Raw genomic sequence first — 23,920 nt, forward strand, 5'->3', positions numbered from 1 at the left:
ATCTTCTCACGCGGTAAGAGACGAGCCCAGCAGAGGGAACTTCCATTTGCCAATGACCATTGAGAAAAAAAAGAACTGCGCAGTTTCTGGTCGGGAAACTAGCAATCAACGCGAGGGGGTGGGGCCCGAGAGCACGTGGAGCCTTCGCCTCTCGCCTGTTTAAGGACCAATAAGGAGACAGCGGAGGCTAACGGGATCCAATTGGAGCAGTGCGTGGACGGGACGCAGGCGGGGCAGCGGCACGCGGATTGGGGCATGGGTCGGCGCGCCCAGGCCAATGAGCCGCGTCTAGGGCGTGTTGTCTGGGCCGAGGGGCGGTGCTGTCCCGCGCCGGTTCGGTCTGGGGCTGTCCTAAGTGGAACGGATCTGAAACCTTGAGAGGAAGGAGTGCTTGGGTTACTTGAGCTGAGCCTTGAACCTTGGAGCCCCGGGACCCCTCTATAGGCAGGGGAGCGGTGAGTGGGACCCAGCATGTGCGTAAAAGGCCGTAGGTTACACCGACTGAGTGTGCGTCCTTCGTTACATCCGCCAAGGCTTTAGTCCAAGCCACCAGGGGTGAGGGGTGGGGGATGGGGTGGCGGCGCAACGAAACTGAGGCACAGAGTAGTTGTATGACCTGTGTCCGTGGTCCCAGGGTCGGGAATTGCAAGCTCTTTCCAATTGGTGACCCCAATTCTCTAGAAATGTCATAACATTCGGGAAGGGGGGGGGGCGGTGCAGATAAGATATCTGGCTAAAGCTTTCACACGGAATGAGGGTTATGACAGTCAGCTCGAGGGATAATACTGGGCATTGCCCTGGTGGGGGCCAGGTAGAAGGAGCCATAGAACAAGATACTGCGGCCCCTGCCATCATGAAGTTTGCAGGCCACTTGGGTTAGGTAAGCAGGTAATTAATTATAATACCGGGCTGGATGTGAGTGGTTTATGAGAGAGAAAATTAAAGATCGGAGACAGGATTGTCAGGTTTGGAGAGACTTCAAGGAGTAGGTGAAGTTCGAGGGTAGGATTACTAGCAACGTAAGCCCCTACACCACCTTTCCTCCCTTCCCCCATAATAATAATTATCATTATTATACGGGGTTTGGTGATTGAGATGCATGTTTGTTGTTTGGTGCAATGAGTTAAGTACTTCTCTGTTGAGAGAGCTAGATGTGAATGACTTCGAGTGGCTTGTGAGGTAGATAAAAGGCTGATTAAAGTGGAGTTGGGGGAATGGAAGTGTAGAACTATTTTGGCAGTCAGGCAGATTCCTTCAGCATAATAGAATTTGTGACAATCATAATAGCTGACTTATGTAACTTTTAAGGATTACAAATGTGAGTTTAGTAAAATGAGATATTTGTATAACACTTTGCAGACCACTATATAAATGCTGGGTATTATTATCACACAGACACCCTTTTGGTAGGTGCTACAAGAAGTATTATCAGATTCCAGACAATTGGAGGTCAATTCATGAGATGCATGAATAGAAGTGAATCCAATATTGATGAGTTCTAATATCTGAACATGAAGGGACTTGAATAAAATTGGGTTCTTGAGAAGGTATCAATCTTAGGTTTGGAGGTAATTGGGGTAATCCCAGTAACTTTTTGGACCAAGTAGGAAAAATAGAGATACATGAGAGACATGATTAGAGAACCCAGAGGAAATACTCTTTCATATTAAATAACTTTTTTCCCCAAATCCTTTGTTATGGAGAATTTATCAAGAGAAATGTTGGTATCTAGGGGAAAAGGTATTAAAAGGTATCCTATTATTATAGGATCAATAGAATATTAGAACTAGGAGACTTAAAAATAGTCCAGTTCCCCTCATTTTACAGATCAGAAAACTGAGGCCCACAGAAAGTGTCACTTAACACAGGCCACATAGCTAGTTTGGGGCAGAACTTTGGTTAGAAGCCAGGTCTTGACTCCTAGTCCAGTACACTACTTTGCTTTGGGGAGAGTGATGATTTCAAGATCCTAGGAGCAAGATCCTTTGATCACCCAGGTGAAAAGTCTGTATTCATATCAATGTGTAGTAAATTTATAATAATAGTTATAGATAAAGGAGGAGAGTGATTATAAATGTGGAGAAGAGATTGAACAGCCCAGCTCCGGAATAGAGTGAAGTCTGATAGCAGGGAGCAAATAATTTCTAGGGTCCTTTAGGCCTGATAAGGGAAAGCCAGATACCTTAGGGCCAGATTCCTGAGATGTATGGAAGAACAGTATCATACTGTACTATTTCCAGGGTGGGAGTGATGGAGGGAAAAACTGGACACTTAGTTTTTAGGAACCAGGCCAAAAATTAGGCAGATGGCAACGAGTCCCGGGTAAATAACAGAGAGACAAATTTGAGAGGTAAGGGATATCTTCCATGGGTACTAGAGCTGAGAGCTTTTGTCAAACAGTATTAAATATGAAGTAGAGCCAAAATTCCTTTTTGGCCTTGCACCTGAAGGAGATTCACATTGTTTTGAATTTATGATAAAGGAATAGAAGTAAGGGACTTAGATCGACATAGTATCCAAGACCCTAAATCTTTCCTACAAGCCTTTGGTTTCTTTTCTCCAAACCTTTCTAACACACTTTAACTTAGCTTAGCCCCCCAATACTTGTCTTCTTCCACATACTTAAGTAGCATCAGTTCCTACTTTCTGCTCCCTACTGCTAAATCTCTCCATCAGGACTCACTTCACTTCCAGCTAGAATATTCCATATCATTGGATCTTTTTCTAGAACTGTCTTATTGCTTTGTCTGCCCTTTGCTTTGGTTTTCTTATCTTGTACCTTTATCTATGTCCCATAACCTTTGTTTGCCACAGTAACCAAGTTTGGGGGGCGGTGTTGTCGTTTGCATTTGGAAGACGAGGAAGCAAACATCTTTGTTAGTTTCATAGGAACCAGGTGTCCAGCTTTCTACACCCTGGAATTTTATGACCACTTGAGGAAATTTGGGATACAATTTAGAGGCAGTGATGATAGAACTTCAAGATCTGAAAATAGCGTGGTACATTGAGGGAGGAAAACAATTGCCACCTGGGTCCTTTAGCTGGTCACTCATTTCCCCCAATTCTTTCTCTTCAGGAATGCCTGGCTTTGGCTTGGGGTAGGGAGGGGGTGAAGAGTGAGCAGGGCTGGGACAGGACGGTTGCATGTCCTAGGCCGACTGCCAAAAGAACAAGATGTTCTCACTGCCCTGGCCACCACCCTCCTACTGGCTGCCTCCCAAACCACTGCTTCTACTGACTTCCAGGCTCCCTGTCCCACATTCTCCAAGCCACTTTGCCCCGCCTGCAACCTGCCTTTGCTTTGACGTCACTCCGGTTACCCGCCCCTTTTTCTTCCATTGACGGCAGCGGGGCTCTGTTACAGTGGGAACAATGAACAGAAGCAAACTGGGCAAGAGGGAGGAAATGTGGAGGAGGGCAAGGAGGGAGGAAGAGAAGGAGAAGGAATAAGCATTTATATATCCCAGGCACTGTTCTAAGCACTTTACAAATATGAGCTCATTTGATAAGGACCAAATGGTTGGGCCACTGAGGGGGCTCTTATAGGGGAGAGAGAGTAGAAATCCAGAATCTGGAAGGTATTAAGGACTCCTAAAACCCAAATTGCTGAGGAGAGCTAGACACTTGGATTGGGATAGAAATACTGGGGTCCCCAGAGAAAAGAGGAGTTAGTCAAGAGGAGCAGTAAGGGGAAGTGGTATTGGAATATTAAGCATTTCTTTAAGAGGAGATCAAACTTCCAGGAGTCTGAGTTCTCTTTGTTCCCTTCTGATTCATACGGTTATTTCATAACTTCTGAGCCCTAGTTTTTTCTAAGAGCCCTAAAGACTCCTGTATTCCCCCGCCTCCCATTATAAAAAGGAAACCATTGTTAAGGAAAGCTCAGCACATGTGACAGGGAGGGAGCAATGCATCCCATGCCTGATTATGTCAGTAGCTCTGGGGCCTTCACATACGGCTGTGTTTCTAGAGAACTAGGTGGGGTAAAGCCTTTTAGTCCTGAAAAGCAGATTTCCTAGCACTTGTACTTCTATTTCCATCCCTGTCTCTCCACCTCCAAAATCTCACAATCTTTCAAATCTTGAATTTATTCCTAGTACACATTCTTAAAAAAAAAAGTTCTCTATTTCTAACATCCAGACTTCTGATCACTTTTTTTCTTGAGTCTCTTGCTTTTGTAACTTCAGGGACCCTGATGTGTATTTCCCCTGGCTTCTCCCTTCATTTTTAAAAAATTAAATTTTATTGATATCTTTTTGTTTCCTATGTATTTTGTATTCCTTTCCCTCCCTCCCAGAAAGCTATTTCATGTAGCAAAGAGTATTTCTAAAAAGTAGATGAGAAAAAACAAATCAGTAAAACCAATCAATACCTTTTAAAAAATCCGAAAAGATGCAATGAGTGCTTTTCACTTCCTGAACACTTTTCAGTCCTCATTCACTCTCTCTGCTCCAGAGGCTCTTCTGGCTTATTTCACAGCCTGCTCTTAATCTCCCAGGCTGCTTAATCTTAATGTAGTGTCCTGGAGAACCGCAGAACTGGAGTCAGTGTGGGCGTCTGGAGAGACCTTTTCTCTGATTGGCCATTGGGACACTTGCCTTTGGTTGTGGGGGTGAAGGACACTTTTTTTACCACTATATTCTGATTGGTTTTAGGTACCCTCACCATTCACCTTTCCCCCCTCCCACACTATATGTCAGACCTCGATTGGTTCCAGCTGCCCTTTTCTACTCTTGATTGGTCAGAGATGCCCCTTACATTGTATCTTCTCTGCCCATGACTAAATACCTGAGTGGATGTGACTCCCGGGATTTAGCTAGGGTTAATCTCTCCTCCAGACCTCTCTAGTTCACTGGCCCCAGGTGTCTGAGGGGCTGGAAGTGGTAGTTGAAATCTCCGGAAGATGACAGCCTTATTAGCATAACAAGAGTTGTATTCTCCCCTAAATTCCCCTCAATCTTTTCCAACTCTGAATATCTATTCCCCTTCCCTTTTACCTTTTTCAGGATCAAGGCTTATCACTAATCTTACAAAGGCACTGGCACACACACATACACATACATGCCATCCTTCTCTGCCTTGCTTTATAAAACTATACATTATCCCAATGAACCCATTGGCTGCCTAATCCTTCTGGGCCCTTCCGCCCAAGTGCCAGCACCCAGGTCCACGTGCAGCCGTGTGTGTAACAGTCCTGACCTCAGTAGGGATGCCTGGCCAACCAGGCACCTTGCCGGAATCCTCAGCCAATCAGAGGTAGGGCTTACGCATCAGCGGGCAAGAAGCCAATGATGGCCAAAGCCTGTCATTATGCAACCCACCTCCCTGCTTTTAGAGAAGTTCTTCCCCAGGCGGCAGGGAAAAAGACTGGGAAGGTAGGGGTACTAGACTCGCCCAGCAGAACCCTTGCATCCTTCTTTGGGACCTCTTTTCCCAGGCTTCTGCCAGGAACCTCTTCGAATCCAGGATTTCTACCTTACAAGTAAGTCCTGTTTTTTCTAACCCTTCTCTGAACCCAAATATCCCCTTCCCCAATCCCTGGCAAGCTTCCTTCCAGCCTCCTTTTCCCCACCAGAACTCATGCATGACTGATCTATACTTAGCCCTAAGCATCCCTTCCTCCAGTACTATACTCTGACCCTGATGATTCCCCAGATATGCCTGCTAGACTTTAAGACCATGATATCCATTACCCTCCAGCATCAGTTTTTAACAGTTATAACTCCTTTTCTTCAGGAATTGTCTCTATCCCCAACTGACTTCTTGATTTTCTCTCCTATATCCCTCCTCCACCCCCTAGCCATCTTTTTGATGATCCTTGTTACCCTGGAGAAAACCCCTTTATCCCAGGCTTACAAATGCTCTTCCTATCAGAGTCCCAACTTTTTTTAGGACCCTCAGAAGTAGTGTTCCTCCACTGGATTCTTCCCTTCTGTACCCTGGCTTTGTTACCACACCAGGAACTCCCTTTGGCAGTTTCTCCCCCATCCCTGGCCCAGTGCCGGGTGTGATGTCAGCCCAGGCTAAGGCTAGAACATCCCGTTCCCAGACCTAGTTCTTGCTGTTGGCTGCAGCTTTCTTCCTTCTCCTGGCTCTGGTTTCGAAAATACTTGAGGTTGAGAGAGAATCATGATTAGAAGGGGAAAGGGAGGGGTGGGATGGGCAGAGAGGAAGGATAGAAAAACAAATGGATGTTTGCTATATTTCTCCCCACCCTAGAGTTAGTAAAATTTAGTGTCTTGGTTTTCAAAAAAGGTGGAGAAAAGGAAGAGGGGAAATACATAGAGGCTAAGGATATAGGAGCTGGATTTCTAGGAGAAATAGGAAAAGAAAATAGCCACTAACACATGGTTGTTTGGAGTTGAGAATCTTGTTGGGGAAGGGATATGGGGTATCTTCAGGTAGTGACTTGGCTGAGTTTCTTGGTACCCAAACATCTACCCTATCCCTTCTTCCTTCTCTCCTTCCCTTCAACCCCCATTATTTCTCCTTTTTAGAAACTCAGGCAATACTATCTATCCTAGCTCTTACTCCCCATTTGAAATAGGATGTCCTGAAGTGGTTTAGGGATGTGGGAGGTAAGGGTTGTGTACAAAGTCCTAACTGTTGGTTAGGAATGCTTTGGGGTTTTATCCAAGGCTGTATTTGGATCACATCTCCCACTCATATTTCTATCCCTTCACATGTTTGGCAGCAGGAGGGCATGGGTTGAGGTGTGATTCCCATCTAGCCCACAAAATGGGAGGAAAGAGGTAAAAGCAATCACCCTGTTCTTCCTCCTCCCTTCCCTCTTCCATTCCTTCCTTAGGGCCTCTGGGTTCCTCCAGCAACCGATGAGCTCAGCCACTGACGTAGGTTGCCCTGGCTACAATAGGCCTTTGGCTGAAGTATGTGGTTGTGGTGTACGCATGTGCAGTAGAGGTGGCCCTTCTTCCAGCCCCACCCCCCCAATCTCCTTCCCTCTCCCAAGATAAAATTAGCCCCAAAGTCCTAAATATAGGAGCTATTCTCCCAGATTCACTCTCCTTTCAAATAAAGGTGGATTCTTCTCCATAGATGACTTTGTGATTGGGTTAATACCTTAATGAGAATTATGGGGAGATGCTCACATTCAACTTCCTCAGCTGTGCCAGGCTTGCTGACTCAGAAAACTCAGAAGGGATCATAGGATTCCTGATCTAGAGCTGGAAGGGACCTCAGTGATCATCTAGTCCAACTCCCTCATTTGACAAACAAGGAAACTAAGGCCCAAGGAGGTTAATTGACTTGCTGTAAGTTAGTGAAATATTTAGTAAATGCCTGCTATCTGCCAGGGATACAAAGAAAAGCAAAAACAATCCTTGTGCTTCAGGAACTCACAATCTAATGTGAGAGACACCCTGTAAATGACTGGGTAGATAAAAGAGATATACTAAGTAGATCAAAGGTAATATGAGTAGGAAGGAGAAGCCTCCTTCCAAAGGGAAGATTGAGCTGAGCCTTGAAGGAGGTCAGGGAAACTATGAGGAAGAGGTGAAGGAGAGCATTCTAGAAATGAAGGACACCTAGTGCATTGGGTCAGGAGATGGAATTTCCCTTGCAAGAAACAGTAAGTAGGCCAGGGTAGCTGGATCCTAGGGAGGAGTAAAGAAGACTAGAAAGGTAGGAAGACTAGCCTTTGAAGAGTTTTAAATGTTGAATGTAGGAATTTATATTTGTTTCTGGAGGTAATAGGGAGGGAAGGGTTTGGGGGTGGCATGGGATGACATAGTCAGACCCGGAATAGGGAGAGACATGAAACAACTGGAGTGGTTCAGATAGCTAGGATGAGTGTGACTGTTGAATGAGTGGAGAAAAGGGAACATATATCTGAGATATAGTGAAGAAAAAGATTTAGCAACAGATTGGATGTGGGGGGTAAATGTGAGCGAGCAGTTGAGAGTGATTATGAGGGTTGTGAGCCTGGGTGATTGATTGGTAGGATGGTAGTGCCCTTGGCACCAAGATCAAGATTGAAAAGAAGGAAAGATTTGGAGAGAAAGACATCCAGGTTTAAATGTTAAGAAATTTTGGGATTCCTGCAAGACATTCGGGATGTCCAAAAAGCAGTGGATGGCTGGAGTTTAAGAAAGAGACAGGATATATGGATCTGAGAATCATTTGAAGAGAGATGATACTTATGGGAACAGATGAGATCTCCAAAAAAGAGGAAGACAGGTTGCTGAAGGATATGGGTGATCTTTGGGAGTAACCTGGAGAGTGGTCAGAGAAGTCAGAGAGAACCAGGGGAGAGCAATGTCAGGAAGACCTGGAGGAGAGAATACCTCTCCAGTGTCAGTGTCAGCAGATGCAGAGAATGAAGAAGTAAGAGATATGTTGTTCAGTTAAAAGGTCACACAGAGAAGATGAATCTCAATCTAGTTCCTCCTCCAACTTCAGAGCCACTTTGCACTGTGCATGCAGACTCCTCTCTAACCCCTTGAATCCACCAGCTTTTGGCTTCCCTACTCTGTGTCCCTTCAGTCTCCATCTGTTTTAGAAAAAAGTTTCTCAAGCATTACTGGAAATCAAGAGGGGAAGAATGTCACATTTGTATAGTACTTTAAGGTTTATAAAAGAATTATATAGTGAAAATTGTTATTACATGTAATTAGAAAAATGAAATATTAAAAAAACCAAAAATTATAGATAGTATCATCTTTCTTAAGTCACTAATTAATATAATAGTTTTATCTAGTCCTGGATTTGGAGTCAGAAGACCTGGGTTCAGATACCTGCTCAGTTTACTAGTGGCACAATCTTGGGCACACTGTTTTATCTCTTATTCTCTACTTCCTTATCCATAAAATGAGGGTATTGAATTAACACTCTATTTCTTCCAGCCCTAAAGCCTTTATCCATGATGAACATGTATATGTTTAGGGAAGAACCTTCCTTGGAGGCCAGAGCAGCGTCTGTTGCTATATCAGTAAAGGAAATAGAGTCAAAGAGGAGAAACTAAGAACTTGGACCCTAGGTTCATTGAGAGGAATAGAACCTATGTGGCCTGCAGGCAGCTCCCCAGAGTCTGTGATAGTGGTGGGAAGAATGCTCAACTGCCAGAGTAGATGTAGAACAGAAAAAGCCAAGTGCTAGAGGGTGAGAAGTCTTCTTTTTCTCCTTTTCCCCTTCTTTCTCCATCCTCCAGGTTCCAGCAGTGATCCCTCCCCACAGTCCTCATTGACTTCACCTTTTGCTACTTCTTCCCTTCCCTCTCCCCAGCCAAGAAAACTCCTGCCCCAGGGGCCTTGTTGTATTCCCTCGTGGTGGCCTCTCCCCCTTCACTGATTTTCTCCCCCTGTCCTCCCCATGGTACCACCATGAATGGCACTGTTGAGGGAGGCAATGGGGCAGGGGGCCCAGGCCCTGGGCCTGGTGAACGGTTTGATTCAGGGGGATCCCAATCCCCTGGGCCCCCAGAACACAGACCCTGCCCTGGTCCTGGCCTAGCGGATGATACAGATGCGAACAGCAACGGTTCAAGTGGCAATGAGTCCAATGGACCGGAGTCCCAGGGTACTTCTCAGCATAGTTCTCACAGCTCTTCTTCTGGCCATGGGAAAGACTCTGCCCTGCTGGAGACCACAGAGAGCACCAAGAGGTAAGAGGAAGGAGAATGGGGTGATGGAACCTAGGAAGGAGAGATGTGATTTAATGGTTATGGAGGTGGCTTAGGGACTTGAAAAAATCAGAGAAGCTTAGGAAAATAGAATCAAATTCCTTGGGAGAGGGCAGAAGCTGGCCTTTGCTAGGTTCTTGAGATATCAGGATGCCACCTATTCTGTACCATGTGCTATTGAGTGACTAAACTCTTATTTCTGTGATTATTTTTTTTTCCAGCACCAACTCTCAGAGCCCATCCCCTCCAAGCAGCTCTATTGCCTATAGCCTCCTGAGTGCCAGCTCTGAGCAGGACAATCCATCCACCAGTGGCTGCAGGTAATGGTGGAGACAGGGATTAAATATTCCTGGGCCCGGAGAACAGTTGCCAGAAGGAAGAGCTTTATATTTACTCCTGGAGGAAGCAGGGTATGAATACTACCTAGGAGCTGATATTTCTTACTACCTTTCCCCCTTGCCTCTGCAGCAGTGAACAGTCAGCCCGGGCACGAACTCAGAAGGAGCTAATGACTGCCCTCCGAGAGCTGAAACGTAGACTTCCACCAGAACGCAGAGGGAAAGGCCGATCAGGAACTTTGGCCACCCTACAATATGCACTTGCCTGTGTTAAACAAGTCCAGGGTGAGCTACAACTTGGGGAGTATTAATGCTAGACTATAGAGAAACAATTGCATTGGCAAAAAGTCTAAGGCCTTGGAAAGGAGTAGGCTACATAGAAGGAAGAGAAGAATGGGCTCAAGAGGAGTAGAAGGAAGGAGGTAGATGCAAGGGACAAGGGAATCAATAGCTAGGCTAGGACGAAGATACGTAGCACAGTGGATAGAGCACCAGACCTGGAATCAGGAGGACTTGGATTCAAATCTGTGCTCAGGTACTTCTTATCTGTGTGTTTCTTGATTGCTGTTCTTCTGTCTTAGAATTGATACTAAGATAGAAGGTTAAGGATTTGAAAAAAATAAATTAAAAACAAAAACAAATACAATTAAATTAAAATAATTAAAAATAAAAAAACAAGTAGCGAAGCTAGGTATGGAATAGAAGAGGCCAGCAGGATTCAAGGGGACAGTGTCTCGTGCAAAATAAGCAGTGTGTGTGTGTGTGTGTGTGTGTGTGTGTGTGTATGGAGCTAGTTGGCACAGTGCCTGTCCTGGGGTCAGGAAGACATGAGTTCAAATTTGGCCTCAGACATTTACTAGCTGTATGTTCCTGGGCAAGTCACTTTATCCTGTTTGTCTCAGTTTCCTGTAAAATGAGCTGTAAAATAGAAGGAAATGGCAAATCATTCTAGTATCTCTACCAAGAAAAGCCCAAATAGTATTATGGAGAGTCAAACACAACTGAAAACAACAAAGAACAACTACAAAAATATAAATGTTAACTATTATTATTACAAGGGGAAGGTAGCACTCTTGATCTTAACCCTACTTTCTCTGCAGCCAATCAAGATTACTATCAGCAATGGAGCTTAGAGGAAGGGCAGCCTTGTTCCATGGACATGTCCAGCTATACCCTGGAGGAGTTGGAGCACATCACATCTGAATATACTCTCCGAAATCAGGTCAGCCCTTGACTCATCTAATTCCTTTTCCTTCTCATTCCCTTTCTTCTTTTTTTCTTTCAGTTTTTCCCCCTCCCCTCATCTTAACTTTAATTTTTTCTTCCCTCTTTCTACTTAACTTGTCTTGATTTTCCCTTTCACATACACTTTAGTCCCTTTTTCTATAGAGTTTCTCTTAAGTGTAAAATGGGGATCATACTATCTCCCAGGGTTGGTTTGAGGACCAAATGAGATACTAGTGATATGCTTAGCCCAGTGGCTGGCACATAGAAGATGCTATGTAACTGCTTTTCTTCCTGTTTTCTCTTCCTTGTCTTCCTGCTTTTCAGTTGTCTTTTCCTTTTTTGTTAGCCCTATTCTCTACATCCCTCTTCCTTCCCTTCCCTAGCTAGCGACATACTGACAAACAAGCTGGCCAGCTCCTGACTGTGGCCTTTTTTGTTTTTGTTCTCTTTTCTTTCCAGGATACTTTCTCTGTGGCTGTCTCTTTTCTCACTGGCCGGATTGTCTACATTTCGGATCAGGCAGCTGTTCTTCTGCGCTGTAAGAGAGAAGTCTTCCGGGGTGCCCGGTTCTCAGAACTCTTGGCCCCCCAGGATGTGGGTGTCTTCTATGGCTCCACTGCCCCCTCTCGCCTGCCCACATGGGGCTCTCGGGCCTCTGCTGGTGAGGACTGGGGAAATCTTGGAGGTGGGGATGGTGCAAGATGTGAAATAAAATAGCAGAGCATGGGCAAGAAACCAGAGCAGGATGGAGAGTTGAATAGACTGAGATTTCTAGCCAGGGAGGTGAAGGACCTCAAGCATGAAAGAACAAGGGAAGACTCCACCTCCTTGGCTTTAGAGATCTCTTGGAATAGAGAAGTGGTCTGGGATTTAGAGCCATGATGATGCTGACCCTAGTTCCCTGTCTCTCTCCAGGTTCAGGCCCCATGGATTTCACACAGGAGAAATCAGTCTTCTGCAGGATCCGGTAAGTTGGAGAAAAGAACAGAGGAAGATGGGCTTAAAAAAGAAGTTTATGTTATTCAGTCATCACTTTTGACATTCTCTTCACATCTGTCTCTTGGTTTCAGGGGCCATGAGCCTATGGTTTCGAGTGGTTGGGTTGATAAAGAGTTGAAAAGGAGGAATCCATTCATTCTCCCTATTTCTCCCATTATTTTTTTCTGATTTCACCATCTCTCCCAAAACCAGAGGTGGCCCAGATCGGGAATCGAGTCCTAGATACCAGCCATTTCGATTAACTCCCTATGTGACCAAAATCCAGCTCTCAGATGGAGCCCCAGCACAGCCGTGCTGTCTGCTTATTGCTGAACGAATTCACTCTGGCTATGAGGGTGAGTAGAAAGGAATACTGAGGGAAGTGAACCAGGGAGGGAAGGAGGCAAAGAGACCTGGGAAATCAAGAAAAAAATTGGATAATAAAAACCAAGGGTATAAAATGTGGCCAAGGAAACTCAGTTCTGTGCAACAAAAGAAAATGCATCAGGCTTCTAATATTGAAAGAGAGATGGCAAATTTCCATTCATTATTTTTTTCCTTAAGTGTCATTGAAATGCTGTCCTAGAAAGTCAAGAGGCCTGGTTTTCTAATCTTCCTTCTATTGCTTATTAGTTCTGTGGCTGTAGGAAAGTCTCATATTTTCTTGGGCCTCAGTGGTCTCAACTATAAAGTGAGATATAATAAGATTTTCCTAGCTTCAGGCTGGAGGATTGGACCAGATGATCCTTTGAGTTATTTTCAAATTCTAAGATGTGGTTCTAGGAGGAGAGCAAAGGCTAGGAAATAATGTAGGCCTTAAGAGGCTAGAAAGTAAGAGAGGTTGCTAATGGAGTTATTGCCAGAGAAGACTTGAATATCACTTCTGCCTTTTCTAGCTCCCAGGATTCCTCCAGACAAGAGGATCTTCACAACACGGCACACTCCCAGCTGTCTGTTCCAAGATGTAGATGAGAGGTAAGGCCTGAGGGGAGAGAGATCTTTGAAGATACCATAGATGGGATTAGAGTGATGATGAAAGATCCAGGGGACATAAGTAGGACTAGACAATGGGGTCCCCTGGGAATATAGAAAGTCAAGGGACTGGGAGCAAACCATGGACTGATGTCTCTTTTGATGATGCCTCACCTTCCAGGGCTGCCCCACTGTTGGGATACTTGCCCCAGGACCTGCTCGGTGCACCAGTGCTCCTTTTCTTGCACCCTGAAGATCGACCTCTTATGTTGGCAATCCACAAGAAGAGTAAGTCCTAGAAGGGGGGGCTGACATTTTCTTTCCCACTGATAGCACTCTCCCACACGATGCTGTTATTGTCCCCTGTCTCCTTTGGGTCTTATTCTCTAACTGTTAGCCTTTACACTTTCCTGCCTACCTCTGTGCTTTTTCTTCCTTTCCTTCTTCCAGTAGCTCCTCTCCCAACATACCGATGCCTCTGCCATGCCTTCTCCCTTAGTATTAGAGCCCATAACTAACTCTACTTAATTTGTCACTTCCATAAACCCATTTCCCCTCTTTATCATCCTACAGTCTTGCAGCTATCAGGTCAGCCTTTTGACCACTCTCCCATCCGGTTCTGTGCCCGAAATGGGGAATATGTCACCATGGACACCAGTTGGGCTGGATTTGTCCATCCCTGGAGCCGAAAAGTGGCCTTTGTTTTGGGCAGACACAAAGTTCGAACGTGAGTATCTTATTATGATGAAGGGATGATGGAGTGAGGAGAGGGAGGAAAGAGAACTGGAGTGGAGCAGTCCAAGGACAAGTAGACAGAGAGACTATAAATTTAGGCTGACTTAAAGAATTTGGGGAGCAAGTGGTGAGAGGTGGAATCAAGATTGCTTCTCCAGCATTATAGCTCCACAATCTCTCCACCTTTTCTTATCTTTCAACCTTTCTAAATTTATTCTCCAACCTCACGATAACTTCTAGTCAGTACTCCTAACCACTTCTTCAGACTGTTGCCCCTGTTCTAAACTCATTTTCTTCTCTTCAAAACCAATTCAGCTTTCTTTGATGTCCTCTAATCTTGAATTTATTGTTATATTTTTCTAATCATACTTCATCCGTTTTTATTCACCAATTCTGAATAACTCCTGTTATCTGATCTTTCTATTCCTGGATGCTTCATAAACTCCAATCCTTGGACCTCCTCTCTTCCGTGTTGTTTCATTAGCAGCTCTCCTGAATTCATCTTTAATCTCTATGTAAAATGACTCCAAATCTTTATATCCAACCCACATCTCTTTCCTGATCTTCAATCTTGCTTTACTATCATGCATGTTGTACATCTCTACCCAGATCTCTACCTATCTTCAATTCAACCTGTCCAAAACAGCACTCATTATCTTTCTCTTTAATCTACCTTCCCTCCTAATTTCCATATTTCTATTGAGGGCACTATCATTCTTGGTCTAGAAATTGTCCCTAATCCCTAACTCTTCTTTCTTCCTCACTCTCTCTCCCTCCCCATTTGATCACTTTGCTAAGAGTTCTTCTTTCTCTGTAGCACCTCTTGCATCCATCTCCTTCTCTCTACTTACACCACAGCCACCCTAATTTAGACCCTTATCACTTAGACTAAACCTCCTAATTGGTTTCCCTGCTTCCATTTTCCCCCCTTTTCAGTTCATTTTCCAAATACCTGTCAGTATTCCTCAGTTTGAGGGACTGACTCTGTCACCCCCTGGCTTAAAAAGTTTTTGACTGTCCATTTCCTAGAGGGTCAAGTACAAATACCTTAGTTTGAACCAAGGCTCTAAAGCCCTTCACATCCTGGATCTGTTTTCTTTACCATGATCATTGGACATTACTCTGTACACTGGCCAGACTAACCTACTTGCTATTCCCTAGCATGACATTCCCATCTCCTGCCATTATGCCCAGGCTAATCCCCTTGCCTGGAATTCACTACTTGCTGTTCCCTAGCATGACATTCCCATCTCCTGCCATTATGCCCAGGCTAATCCCCTTGCCTGGAATTCAATCCCTCCTCATATATGCCTGGTTGCCACTTTTCAGTGTCACTCTCTTAATTTATTTTATATATACATGCTATTGTATTTCTTTGCAAACTTGTGTTTCTTCCAGTAGATTGATTCTCTGTTTACTCCTCCACAGGGCTCCCCTAAATGAGGATGTATTCACTCCCCCAGCCCCTGTCCCAGTCCCCTCAAGAGGTATGGACCCAGACATCCAGGAGCTGTCGGAGCAGATCCACCGACTACTACTACAGGTAAGAGGAAATAGATGGAAGTATAATGGAAGGACTGTTGCTGCTCAGTTCCCCTGGCTTTGGAAATTTTAAGCTTTCTCATTACTTGTTTCTCTTTTTCCTCCCTAGCCAGTTCATAGTGTGAGTCCCACAGGGCTGTGTGGATTAGGCCCTCCAACTTCTCCAGGTCCCTTCTTAAGCCCTGGCTCATCCAGTGACAGCAATGGTGGAGATGCTGATCATCCTGGGCCCCCTGCTCCAGTAAGTGCCTTCCTAATGATGATGATGAATAAACTAATTGGTATCACCATTCTTATTTGATCACTCCCTCTTTTTGGCCCCTGCTCTTTCTCTTTTCTCAACAACTGCCTCTTTCTGACTGCCTTTCTCTGTGTCACTCTCTTCTCTTTTTGATACCCTAAATTCAATTTCCCTGCCATTTCCCTCCAGGTGACATTCCAGCAGATCTGTAAAGATGTGCATCTTGTGAAGCACCAAGGTCAGCAGCTTTTCATTGACTCTCGATCCCAATCCACCTGGCCCCCATCCTCAGGTGAGAAAATGACTAGGCTTGGGAGGACCAGGCCAAAACCAAAGGACAATGCCTGAGAAGAATTCACACCTACCATAATTTTCTACTTTTACTGTTCCCAGCCCCAGATACTCTTAAGACCACCAGTACCCTCCCAGGCAGACCCTTGGAACCAGCCCCTGGACTGAATCCAGTTCAGCCTCTTGTGATCAGTACTGCCCCTGAGGATTCAGAGAGAAAAGAACCATCCAATTGTTCCTACCAGCAAATCAATTGCCTGGACAGCATTATCCGGTATGGACATTATATCTCTCAGTGCTTCTAACTCCCTGAGGAGGGCTCACCTTTTCCTGTCCTCATCTCTCACCCTCTCATCATTTATCATACTGTTCCTTCCCTCACACAACTCCAGCCTGCTTCATTTTCTCACTCCATCCCCTCAGGTACCTGGAGAGTTGTAATGTCCCCAACACAGTGAAGAGAAAATGTGCCTCCTCCTCCCACACTGCATCCTCCACCTCTGATGATGACAGACAGAAGGCAGGCCAGGGTTCTGGAGTTCCAAAGAAAGGTAAAGAAGCCATATACCTCAGCTATGCCTGTCCCCACATCCATAACCATTCTCTTCCCTCCCCAAGCCTCTCCAACATGGGGCTCTTCTTTTGGGGCCCTTCTTCCTTCTTAATGTTCCTCTATCTTGTTCCTTTTCATCCTCCCCTAACACCCTGCCCCACTCCCATCCAATTCTTGATTCCATGCTGTGTCTCTGTTTTCTTCCCCTTTTCCTAGCAGCACATTGTCTCTGATCTGTGGCCATCTTTTTTCTCTCTTTCTCTCCTTGCTACTTACCAAATTTCCCTTTCTGCTTCTTGATGCTGTTTGCTTTCTATGTGGTGTGGCCCGCTTCTTTTTCCTTTCCCATATGTTCATATAGATGGTTTTCCCACACTATCTCAAACCTTTTTGGTGGTCCCCTCTACTTTGCCATTTTGGAATCTGCTCCCTAGTTCCCTTATTGCCTCTTCCATTAATACCTTTCCCTTTCCCATACCCACTACTTCATCTTACTGCACCTTCTAACTGGTGCTTATCTCTCTGCACAGATCCACCAGAAGAGCTGTCTCAGGAGGGGGCCCCCCTCCAGAAGGAGCCAGTGGTGGGAGGTCCACTGACCCCGCTCACCCTTGCCAATAAGGCGGAGAGTGTGGTATCCATCACAAGTCAGTGTAGCTTCAGCTCTACTATCGTCCATGTAGGAGACAAGAAGCCCCCGGAGTCGGGTATGGGGGGTGTGGGATATTGAAAAGGGGTGGGCTGGAGCTGGTTGGCTGGGTGAGTTCTAGGTTTTAATGCTTTTAGAGTGGAGTATTTGTCCCTCTTTTTTCTCCTCCCATGTGGTTTGAAACAATTTCTAATACCATTCTAGATCAATTTATTGGGGATCTTTTGGGGTCCTAATTGGCATTTTCCCACAACTTTCTGCCTTTTTGAACCTCTTAGTTAATACTCACTCTTACTTTCTTCCCATCAGTTTAGAGAGTCTCCCTTTCTTCTTCCTTTCAGCCCCAGAATTTAACCCTGTATGCTGTGGCTTCTTATCTGTGGTCTTTCCCTCCTCCCAGTCTTTGCTTCTCACCCATTTTGTTTACTGTTCTATATTTTCATTAATTGATTGTCCATTAAAATGAATGGGATAGAGGGCAGGAAAATCAAAGATCAGAGAAATAACAGTGGGTAGAACTAGGGGAGCAGAAAATGATGCCAGAATATCCTCCAGCATTGACTCTGAAAAAAAAAGTATAACCCCAAAAGAAAGTGGTTTTCCCATGGTGAGATGGAAAAAGTGATGCTGTAAGGATATCTACTTAATAGGATAAAAACTGATAGAATGATCCAGAACATTCTTCTTTCCTAGAGAGCTTTATATGAGGAAGAAACTTTCACCTAGAACTGAACCCAAGGTCCATTGTCCCACATATGACCAATAGAAATACCTCTGTACTGAAATGTTTGGGGGAGGGAAGGTGAGGATTCTTGTGAGTGAATAAGGAGCTAGGATAATGACTTGGAAAAGAGAGCCCTATGAAATGAAGAGGATGGAGCAGAAGAGGGGAAACTGGGACATTTGAGAAATGAATAGTGTGAGGGTAAAGTCAAAATATGATGCATGAATTGTGTTCTAATTCTTCTACTTCTTTTTGCCCTGTTACAGATATTGTCATGATGGAGGAGTTGCCTGGCCTGACCTCTGGTCCAGCTCCCAGTCCAACAATGTCCACTCCTGATCCCACTCCTGATGCCTACCGCCCTGTGGGATTGACCAAAGCTGTACTGTCACTTCATACACAGAAAGAGGAGCAAGCCTTCCTCACCCGATTTCGGGATCTCAGCAGACTCCGGGTCTTTGATACCCCTTCCACTGGACCTTCACCCCTTAATGATCGAGGTAGTTTCACCCTCAGGCCTCTCCCCACAGCCAACTCTTGAATTTACCCCAGAAAAAAATGTTTAAAACAGTAATGTGGCAGGGCACCTCCAGCTCTAGGAGATGTCGAGTCTGACAAACTCATGTTCATAGTTGTGATGGGAAGAGAGACAAGGTGAGCTTAGGGTAAGAAGAGAGGTGTTAGATGGGTTTAGGAGAAAGGATATGTTTGTCATTCTCACTTAGAGGGAAAGGGTCCCAGACTGCAGCAGGAGATATTAGTAGAGGAAAACCCCTAAGGAGGTGTATTCCCTAAAAAATCTTAATCTTTTGGATTGTATTATTTGCCCCTCTATTTCTCCTTCCTCAGTCAGGTAGTCTGATAAACAATCTTTAATACTCTTTGGGATAAATTGATTGGAATGGGGCTTGCTTGGGGTCCCGATTGGCATTTCCCCCAATTTTCTGCCCTTTTTTAACTTCTTAGTTAATCCTTGCTTTTACTTTCTTCCCATCAGTTTAGAGAGTCTCTCCTTCTTCCTCCTTAGGAGGGGTTCTGATCCCAAGTTAGAAGGAAAATTATGAGTAAACCTCCTTACAGCACCTGACTTCAACTCCCAGAGAATACAAAAGAAAGCTCTGGGGAAATGATACCCCTTCTTGTCGCTGCTAAAGAATATATACCTCCCCTTCCAACATACACATACTTTTGCTTTGGAACAATCTTCTCTTGGAGATGGACAGTGGATATTATGATTACTGAAAGGCCTTTGTGGTCATAGAGATTGGATTATAAATCTCTTTCACCCCCCAGAATGGGGAGAAGATGGAACTGATGGGTGTTGATATCCTACCCACCTCCCTTTTAATCCCTCCCCATTACCAAGGGGTTTGAAGAAAGAGGAACCGAAGAGGTCGAGTTCCCATCCTACAGGAAAGGGAACTTTAATCCCAGTCAGAGAAGAAGCCAGATGGAAGGATGTAAGGATGACCAATGGCAGTTACCTATTCTGCGCTCCTCTCAGTCCATGTTGGGCCCTCTCTGATCCTTGCCTGTTACTGTGATCTTTGTTTCTATCTCTGCTCCATATTTTTCCTTCCCACCTCATATTCAGTTACTGATTTTCCCCCTCTCCCTCTGCCCCCTTTCAGCTCTTTTTCCTCTCTTCAGCTGTAACCTTTTCTGACCTCCTCTTCTTTATTCTTACTATTTCTTAATAAATCCCCATTCACCTGTCTCTTCCCTGCCTCCTGTGATTCTTCTCCTGAAGCCTTCTTGTATTTCAGCCCCCTTTTCTCCTAGTGTTACTCCTCTCAACCATCCAGACTAGAAAGGGATGGGTCTTTGGACCTTCCTTGGGTGGCATCTCCGTTTGCTTTTATGGCTTTAGGTTGTCAGACTAATGGCCACTGTAAAGAACACGACTTCAGGTCAGGAGACTGTCATCCACATATTAATTGCAGTATTTTCTAGCTGTGTGACCCAGGGAAGGATATTTAATGCCTCTTAGCTTCAGTTTTCCCATCTGTAAAATCTTAATACTTGAAGTTTCGACTTCATAGGGCTGTTGTGAAGAAAGTGCTTTGTAAACTTTCCAGTGGTGCATGAATACAAGTAATTGTCATTGTGATGATACTGGTGGGTGATGGGCATTTATCAAAGAGGCAGCAAGTCCACTAATCTCACTCTCTCTTGCCCTTTCACAGGCTGTTGCCATGGTCCCATTCCTCCTGGCCGCCGGCACCATGGCAAATCCAAAGCCAAACGTTCAAGGCACCATCAGCTCCCTCTTACTGAGGCCCCTGGCTATACCTCTCATCCTTCCCCAATACCTCCCACCACTCCATGGCCCCCTCAACCCACCCCACCCACCTCTGCTACTTTCCCAACAGTGGTGCAAACCTACCCATTACCCATTTTTTCAACCAAAGGTTGTCCCCAACCTTCAGCTCCTACCCCATCTCCTTCACCCTTCTCTTCCCCCCTAGTAACTCCTATGGTGGCTTTGGTCCTACCCAACTATTTATTCCCTTCTCCTCCTACCAGTTACCCCTGTGGGGTACCTCAGACTCTATCAGACAGGCCTCTTACCCCTGCACCATGTTCACCTTCCCATACCTTACCTCCTGTGCCACCTAGCCCTACCCAATGTCCAGATTCACCCCTGTTCAACTCACGATGCAGTTCCCCACTCCAGCTGAATCTACTGCAACTTGAAGAGAATACCCGGGGGGAAGGGGGAGCAACAGTTGGGGAACCTGGGAGCAATTCCAGGCCACCCCCTCTAGGAGAAGCTACACAACCAGAGACTGAACTGGTAAGCATCTTCAGTCCCCCACAGACTTTCTTCTTTGCCCTATCCCTTTCCAATGTTTCCATTTCCTTTCTCTTTGGGTCTCTGCTGTCTCTTATCTTCCATCCCCTTCTAGTTTTTCCCCCTTCTACTCTCACATCAGTCTGTCTTCCCCTCAGCGTCAATACACTTGCACACTTCTCTCATGGTTTCCTATCCCTGCCTCCCTCTTTCCCTGTCTCTTCCCATTTCTGTTTTTTGTGCCTTCATCTTTCCTGCTTAGCTTAAGAGTCTGGAGGAAATATACTGGAATGTGTCAATTCCTCAAGACCATGGACCTTTTCTCTGTGTATCTCCAGTGCCATAATAGTTGTTTCTTGAATTAGAGAAGCAGCTATTGAGTTTAGGGTCACTCAAGTATTGAGGGAAAGGAGGAGGGCCATGAAGGCATGTTGGGGAAAATCTTGGCCCACACCCACTGATGGCCTTGAGTGTGATTCCTGGCCCCATCCTGGTTCTTGCCTAGGTGGAGATGAATGAATCCTCTAACCAGGATGCACTGTCAGGCTCCAGTGACCTATTGGAGCTATTGCTCCAGGAGGATTCCAGGTCTGGCACTGGCTCTGCTGCATCGGGATCATTGGCTTCTGGCTCTGGCTCTCATGGAGGGAGCACCTCAGCCAGTATAACCCGTAAGTACCTGGACCCTTTCTTGGGAGAGGAGCATCCATTGATCATCTTCCTTGAAAATGAACAATTCTGGCTTTCCACCCTTAATCCTCCACTTCCCCCAAAGTCACCTTTCCCTTCCCCTTTAGGACAAGAAGGTTTGACTTCTCTGACTCTTCTTTTTTCCTTTCCCTTAGGTAGCAGCCAAAGCAGTCATACCAGCAAGTACTTCGGGAGTATAGACTCCTCTGAGGCTGAGCCAACAGGTGCCCAGGTTGGGGTGGACCCAGGGGCAGGACCTGGGGAGCAAGTCATTAAGTATGTTCTGCAGGATCCCATCTGGCTACTCATGGCTAATGCTGACCATAGGGTCATGATGACTTATCAAGTGCCCTCCAGGTAAGAAACCTAAGTAGAGCAAAAGAAGGAGGGGGAAGATTAATCTTAGAAGGAGGAGAAGTTGAGGGAAAAGAAGAATAAAATGTGAAGAGGGAAAAAGCTAGGGGATGGCGAGGTTGTGGAGTTTTAGGGTAGAGTTGGTAAGGTCTTGGGGGGAGTCAGACCCATATATTTCTAAATATCTGGAAGATGTGAGGGGGTAGAATCTGACTTCTAAATCTCTTCTCACAACCTTACTCTGCCCATCCTTGTAGGGATATGGCTTCAGTACTGCAACAGGACCGAGAGAGGCTCCGTGCCATGCAAAAGCAACAACCTCGATTTTCAGAAGAGCAGCGGAGAGAACTGGGGGCTGTGCATGCTTGGGTGCGGAAGGGCCAGCTGCCTCGGGCGCTAGACGTGATGGTGAGGAAGTGGGGTTTCAGAGAGAAGGGATAGCACTTCTAGGGAGGGGAAGTGAAGGGGACTCATGTGAGAGAGGTTTGGGGAAATCCTGACACTGTCTTCTTCCCTCCCTAGGCTTGTGTAGATTGTGGCAGCAGCACCCCAGATCCCCAGTATCCAGATGACCCCCTCTTCCCTGAACTGGATGGACTGGGGCTAGAGCCAATGGAGGAAGATGGGGGTGGGGCCTCCCCAGACACTGCCATGGATGAAGAGGAACAAGGTGGGGAGTTATCTACTTCCGAGTTACCTGCTCTGAAAACCGCCAGCTAAACTCTCATCTTGGGGCTACTCAGAGAGAGCCCTGGCCTTACCTCTGTCATTGAAATATGGGAAAGAACAAATGAGAAGCTTCATCCTCTCAAGACAACAACCAGTTTCAGTTTTGAGATTTGCTTTTGCCTTTCAGGCAGCCAGGGACAAATACACCTGAATATTGGCCCTCTCTAATTGGATAATCACAGTCCTACCTCTTTAGAGACAACTGAGGGTAAGCAGTTGAGGCTTCTTAGGGACCAGCCAGAGTTAGAGGTCTCCCTCTTCATCCTAAGGAGACAATTCCACCTACAAAGAAGTAAAACCTTCTTAAAAAGTAGGATGATTTTCTAAATTCCAGCTGAGCAGGAACACAGATTGCTGCTTCAGGTGTGGGAACTCTAACATTACTTATTTATTGGGGAATTCTCCCTGTGTCTTCTCCTCAGAGGCCTGATTCCCTTCTCATACCCTACACTTGGAGGGAGGGGATGGGAAGGGAAGGGCATTGGGAATGAGGACCAGATCTAGATCCCTAGCTCCCTTGGGTTGGAGAGAGTAGAGGACTATGGGTCCCTGGTGCTGCTGTCTCTTAGGGTGGGACCCATGTGTCTTAGGCTATGTCTCCCCACCCCTTAGTGACATTTTTGTGTTTTTGATAGTCATGTCTGTCTTTTTTGATATAAAACAGAAAATCTGTAACTTGACATTGTGGCATGAAGTCTGTTGGGAACCAGGGCTTTTTTGTCTTCACTTCATTGGTCTTCAATTCAATTTGACAAAAATTAAGTATCTATTAGACCAGTGTTGCACTTTTCAAAGTCACATACCCAAACTGCCTGTGAGCTCCTCTCATTCCCCATTACCTCAAAAAGTGAAGGGAGGAAGTACTTGCATTTGGCTGCTAGGCAGAGGGGCAGGGAATGCGAAAAATGTCCTCAGGTGCTTTGCCAACATAGTACTAGACAGATAATCTTGAGATTATAGTCTAATTGGGGGAGGAGTGCTTGCAGGGGTAAAATAACCCTGGGGCTGGAGGGGCTTGTTGAGTTTACAGCTGCCTAGAGAAGAAACCATTTATTTGGGGGGAGAGAATGGACCATGGAAAAGAGTAGATTATAAATCCTAGTATTTATAGATTGCTGAAACTGGAAAGACCCTGAGATTCTTCACTCCTCCCTCCTTTTATGAATATAGAAACTGAGACCCAGTAAGAGTAAGTGATTTGCTCTTATCCCAGTACTCCCATCCTGATTACACCAAACGTAAATAAGTGGCTAGGAGCTAGGCTCTTTGTTTCTATTGGAATAGGTAGCTAGCATAATTGCAAGCAGGAAGAGGCTGGTAAGGAGATCTACACTCAAGCAGCCTCCTACCTTCCCTTCTTAACAGAATCTGGACTTGTACTGTCAGATTTAACATTCTTCACATTTTCCCAGGGCCTCTCCATTGCAAAGTGGGCTTTCCTTCTGGGTTCCAAGTCCATTATTGAA

General features: G+C 45.4%; 1 protein-coding gene across 4 annotated transcripts; it reads left to right on the forward strand.

Moving 5' to 3' along the window:
- The first annotated feature begins 371 nt into the window (after positions 1-371).
- PER1 (period circadian regulator 1) lies at positions 372-23,129 on the forward strand. Of its 4 annotated transcripts, none has more exons than XM_044672485.1 (23): positions 372-455; positions 9,167-9,619; positions 9,859-9,957; positions 10,106-10,260; positions 11,076-11,197; positions 11,662-11,863; positions 12,118-12,169; positions 12,394-12,536; positions 13,077-13,155; positions 13,334-13,440; positions 13,726-13,879; positions 15,316-15,430; positions 15,539-15,670; positions 15,860-15,962; positions 16,064-16,235; positions 16,385-16,512; positions 17,045-17,221; positions 18,154-18,387; positions 20,074-20,684; positions 21,187-21,352; positions 21,527-21,728; positions 21,983-22,133; positions 22,248-23,129. In XM_044672485.1, exons 2-23 carry the CDS (start codon positions 9,339-9,341, stop codon positions 22,443-22,445), a joined length of 3,783 nt encoding a protein of 1,260 aa, XP_044528420.1. In that variant the 5' UTR covers positions 372-455; positions 9,167-9,338; the 3' UTR covers positions 22,446-23,129. The 4 variants fall into 4 exon arrangements, with proteins under 4 accessions (XP_044528420.1, XP_044528419.1, XP_044528421.1 ...); XM_044672484.1 differs by lacking the exon at positions 372-455 and adding an exon at positions 5,330-5,482; XM_044672486.1 differs by lacking the exon at positions 372-455 and having other exon boundaries at positions 8,645-9,619; positions 16,070-16,235.
- The last annotated feature ends 791 nt before the right edge of the window (positions 23,130-23,920 follow it).

This window comes from Gracilinanus agilis, chromosome 4 (assembly GCF_016433145.1).
Source record: "Gracilinanus agilis isolate LMUSP501 chromosome 4, AgileGrace, whole genome shotgun sequence".
Lineage (NCBI taxonomy): Eukaryota > Metazoa > Chordata > Mammalia > Didelphimorphia > Didelphidae > Gracilinanus > Gracilinanus agilis.

What these genes read in the sequence shown, in the direction of transcription:
- PER1 (XM_044672485.1), top strand. Translation starts at nt 9,339, where the DNA reads ATGAATGGCACTGTTGAGGGAGGCAATGGGGCAGGGGGCCCAGGCCCT. An exon ending in CACCTGGCCCCCATCCTCAG is followed by an intron (nt 15,963 to 16,063) that starts GTGAGAAAATGA and finishes TACTGTTCCCAG; the next exon opens with CCCCAGATACTCTTAAGACC. An exon ending in CACAACCAGAGACTGAACTG is followed by an intron (nt 20,685 to 21,186) that starts GTAAGCATCTTC and finishes GTTCTTGCCTAG; the next exon opens with GTGGAGATGAATGAATCCTC.